The 5,070-nt window shown below is 47.4% G+C and overlaps 1 protein-coding gene across 1 annotated transcript in view; it reads left to right on the top strand.

The window, feature by feature from the left end:
* The first annotated feature begins 2,864 nt into the window (after positions 1–2,864).
* LOC106813971 (calpain-B-like) overlaps positions 2,865–5,070 on the top strand; it is a 17,653-nt gene continuing 15,447 nt past the window's right edge. Inside the window, exons 1-3 of the mRNA XM_014818228.1 lie at positions 2,865–2,924; positions 3,488–3,654; positions 4,187–4,299. Of these exons, the coding sequence (XP_014673714.1) occupies positions 2,906–2,924; positions 3,488–3,654; positions 4,187–4,299 (299 nt within the window). The 5' untranslated portion in view covers positions 2,865–2,905. The remainder of the gene's footprint in view (positions 2,925–3,487; positions 3,655–4,186; positions 4,300–5,070) is intronic.

Here is a 5,070-nt window from a genome sequence, read left to right as displayed (position 1 = left end):
GCTTTGACCCGTAACATCAGCTACAATGTATGCCTTATGTCATAGGCCGGATGCCGGCATATACAGCTGGACATGCCCCATCCCACGCCACAGCAAGCTCAATCGCTATCAGCAGCAGATCGGATTGAAATCTCGCCTGGCGAGCCACAGCGCCTCGCCGTGAGCGCAAGCCGTGGACAGTGGTGGTTAGTAGCTGGCCTTTTTTGTTTGAATTATAGGGCGCGCTATGGCGGTGGAATTATTGGCCAAAGAATATGGAGAGATTGTGTCGTAGGTTTTAGGCTGTATCTTCGGATTGCGGGTGTCTACGAGGAAACGATTTGGTAGCGATGATCGGGCGAATGTAACTGTGTCGCGATTTTGAGCTCAGTTGGATGAGTTACCGTAGTAAATCGTCAAGGGTATTATAGGTAGTAAATGACGAATTTCCCTTGATTTATTTGATGTCACACTCCTCCTATTATACACTCGCTGATAATGATTGTTGATAACACAAAATATATTCACAAGATGTTAATGTAACTGTAACAAGTGTAACACAATGTCTAGAGTCACGCTCTCGTGAACGCCTCATCATCGTCCCACCTACGTTAGTCTGTCCACTAGAGTCACGCCTCACGTGAACACCATCATGTCATCGACCTGTCACTAACAGTCATAGTCATTGTCCTACGCTTAGCCACAGATCAGCTCACGATGAACACTCATCATCGTCACCGTACGTTATCTGTCCAACTAGAGTCACGGCTCGACTGAACGCCTCATCATCGTCACCTATTTCTGTCCACTAGAGTCACGCTCACGTGAACGCTTCATCTCGCACTACGTTATCTGTCGCACTAGGCGTCACGCTCACAGTGAACGCTCATCATCTCACCTACGTTATGCTAGCCACTAGAGGTCACGCTCACCGTGAACGCCTCTCATAACTCACGCTACGTTATCTGTCCACTAGAGCCTCACGCTCACAGTGGAACCTCATCATCGCACCTACGTTATCTGTCCAGCTAGAGTCCACGCTCACCAGTGAAACCTCATTGCATCGTCACCTACGTTTCTGTCACAGAGTCACGCTTCACTTGGAACGCGCTCATCATCGTCACCTACGTTATCTGTCTTCACTAGAGTCACGCTCACAGGTGAACCTCATCATCGTCACCTACGTTAATTGTTCACTAGAGTCACGCTCATCGCATGAACGCCTCATCATGTACCTACGTTATCTGCTTCACTAGAGTCACGCTCTCACCGTGAAGCGCTCATCATCGCGTCACCGGTACGTTATCTGTCCCACTAGAGTACCTCACGACTCATGCGGTACGTAGACTGCGCCTACAGTCACGCTCAGGTGAACGTACCTCACCGGGGGGGGGTTAGTACTGTCCACAGAGTCACGCCTCACGTGAACGCCTCAGTCCATCGTCAACCTACGTTATCTGTCCACTAGATCCACGTGCAACCTCAATCATTCGTCACCTACGTATCTGTCCACTAGAGTCACGCCACGGAAACGCCTCATCTCGCGCACCTACGTTATCTGTCCACTAGAGTCAACGTGACCCTCATCCATCGTCACCTACGGTTTATCTGTCCACTAGAGTCACCGCCTCACGTCTGAACGCCTGCATGCATCGGTCACCGTACGTTATCTGTCGCACTAGAGTCACGCTCACGGTGAACACTCATCAGTCGTCACCTACGTTAATCTGTCACGTAGAGTCACGCCTCACGTTGAACGCTCATCATCGTACACCCTACGTTATCTGTCCACTAGAGTCACGCTGCGAGTGAACACTCATCATCGTCACCTACGTTATCTGTCCACTAGGCACGCTTCAGTGAAACACTCCATCATCGCTCACCATCACGTGTATCTGTCCACTAGAGTCACGCTCACAATGAACACTCATATCATCGTCACTACGCTTATGGTTCACTAGAGTCACGCTCACGTTGCAACGCGCTCATATCGTCACCTACGTATCTGCTCCACTTAGAGTCACGCTCACAGTGAACACGCTCATCATCGTCACCTACGTTATCTGTCCACTAGAGTGCACGCTCACGTGAACGCTCATCACATGCGTCACGCTACGCTTTATCTGTCCACTAGATGTCACGCTTCACGTGAACGCTCATCATCGTCACCTCGTTATCTGTCCACTAGAGTACCTGTGAAGCGCTCATCATCGTCACGCTACGTTACCTGTCCACTAGAGTCACGCTCGCACGTGAAACGCTCAATCGGCGCTCACTAGTTATCTGTCCCTAAGAGTCACGTAAGACCTCATCATTCGTCACCATACGGTTATCTGGTCCACTAGAGTCACTGCTCGACGTGAACGCTCATCATCGTCACCTACGTTATCTGCTCCACTAGAGTCAGCTCACGTGAACCCTCATCATCGTTCACCTACGTTAATCTGCTTTTCCTTTTTCTTCCGCACTAGAGCACGCTCACGTGAACGCTCATGCATCCGTCACCTACGGTTATCGTCAGCGTAGAAGCACGCTCACGTGAACCGCTCATTACATCGTCACCTACGTTATCTGTCACTTAGAGTCACGTCCGAACGTGAACGCTCATCATCGCTCACCTACGTTATCTGTCCACTAGAGTCACGCTCACGGTGAACGCTCATCATCGTCACGCTGACGTTAATCTGTCCACTACGAGGTCACGGACTCACGTGAACGCTCATGGCACGTCCACCTACGTTATCTGTCCACTTAGATGTTCTTACAATGACTTCGTTCTCAGCACACATTCATGCCAGTGTGGCAGAATCTGTAACCTCGGACACCGGACTGTCTTCGCATGAGGATGAGGAGGCATACGGGAAGAAGAAGTGGGACGATGAAACCTGCTGTCAGGTAAGCTGAGGTGGGAGGATGCCACGCGGCGATGCAGCGAACTACCCTCGGTATGACATCCTAATTACAGGGCTTCTGCTTAAAGCACACAACTTCATGTGGACAGGCTGAATTTACTGTAATCCAAACCCCCTGATCCTTACTGTAAGGCTAACTCTTACTGTAACCCGGACCCTAGCCCTTACTGTAACACTGACCCTAACCCTCACTGTAACCCAAACTCCCTAATCCTTACTGTAACCCAAACGCCATAATCCTTACTGTAAGCCTAACCGCTACTATAACCCTGACCGCTTACTGTAAGCCTAACCCTTACTGTAACCCTGAACGCCTACTGTAAGCCAAACCCTTATTGTAACGCCAGACCCTTACTGCTAAGCCTAACCGGCTTAGTCTGAAGACTCTAACGTAACCCCTAACCCTTACTGTAAGTCTAACCCTTATTGTAGCCCTAACCCTTACTGTAAGCCTAACCCTTCCTGTAACCCTGACTCGTACTGTTACCCTGACCCTTACTGTAACCCTAATCCTGATTGTAACCCAGACCCTGACCTTGATCCCAACACTGACCCTGACCTTGATCCCGACCCTGACCTATGGATCTATGTTGTAGATACATTCTGGATGAACCCACAGTTCAGGGTTTCGATGGAGGATGCAGATGAAGATGATGATGAGGAGGAGAAGTGTACATGCATCGTCGCTCTCATGCAGAAAGGCGGCCGTAACAAACGCAAGGAAGGCATGGATCTACGCACCATCGGTTATGCTGTCTACAAGGTACGATGTAGGGGGCACCACTGTTAGCACCATCGGTTATGCTGTCTACAAGGTACGATGTAGGGGGCGCCACTGTTAGCACCATCAGTTATGCTGTCTACAAGGTACGATGTAGGGGGGCGCCACTTACAGCAACATCAGTTATGCTGTCTATACAGTGAGATGTAGGGGGCACTACTAGTAGGCTAGACATTGTAAGTTATGTTGACTGTTATGTTATTGTATCTATGAAGGAGAAGCAGTCGCTGTAACGAAATTAATATGATTACTATAAGTAGGTATGCCTATAGTGTAATAGTATTGGCATTGTATACATTATGTATAGTATAGTAATGTATTGTATATGTTATGTATAGTAATGTATTATATATGTCATGCATAGTTTAGTAATGTATAATATATGTCATGTATAGTATAGTAATGTATTGTATATGTTATGTATATTAATGTATTATAATATGTCATGCATAGTTTAGTAATGTATAATATATGTCATGCATAGTATAGTAATGTATTGTACGTGTGTTAACAGCTGAAGGAAGAGCAAGCTGATCGTCATGAACCGCTAGCTAAGCAGTTCTTCGCGTACACGGCATCGGTGGCGCGCTCTGCCTCCTTCATCAACATGAGAGAAGTCAGCAGCAGGTAACCATGACGATGCAACGTTTACTCATGTTTGTAATGTTTGCTTGCTGTAACTTGCTGTAACCATTATTGCTGTAACTTGCTGTCACCAGCCTTGTTGTAACTTGCTGTAACCAGCCTTGTTGTAACTTGCTGTAACCAGCCTTGTTGTAACTTGCTGTAACCAGCCTTGTTGTAACTTGCTCTAACGCCTTGTTGTAACTTGCTGTAACCAGCCTTGTTGTAACTTGCTGTAACCAGCCTTGTTGTAACTTGCTGTAACCAGCCTTGTTGTAACGCTTGCTCTAACCAGCCTTGGTTGTAACTTGCTGTAACCAGCCTTGTTGTAACTTGCTGTAACCAGCCTTGTTGTAACTTGCTCTAACCAGCCTTGTTGTAACTTGCTGTAACCAGCCTTGTTGTAACTTGCTGTAACCATGCAGCCTTGTTGTAACTTAATTGCTGCAACCAGCCTTGTTGTAACTTGCTGTAACCAACCTTGTTGTAACTTGCTGTAACCAGCCTTGTTGTAACTTGCTGCAACCAGCCTTGTTGAAACTTGCTGTAACCAGCCTTGTTGTAACTTGCTGTAACCAGCCTTGTTGTAACTTAATTGCTGCAACCAGCCTTGTTGTAACTTGCTGTAACCAACCTTGTTGTAACTTGCTGTAACCAGCGCTTGTTGTAACTTGCTGCACCAGCCTTGTTGAAACTTGCTGTAACAAGGCCTTGTTGGTACTCATTGCTGTAACTGCTTTGCTAACTTGCTTGTTGTAACTTGCTGTAATAGCC

Source organism: Priapulus caudatus, unplaced genomic scaffold (genome assembly GCF_000485595.1).
Source record: "Priapulus caudatus unplaced genomic scaffold, Priapulus_caudatus-5.0.1 Scaffold850, whole genome shotgun sequence".
Lineage (NCBI taxonomy): Eukaryota > Metazoa > Priapulida > Priapulimorpha > Priapulimorphida > Priapulidae > Priapulus > Priapulus caudatus.
The sequence above is the reverse complement of the archived record's forward strand: the minus strand, read 5'-3'. Positions and strand labels throughout refer to the sequence as shown.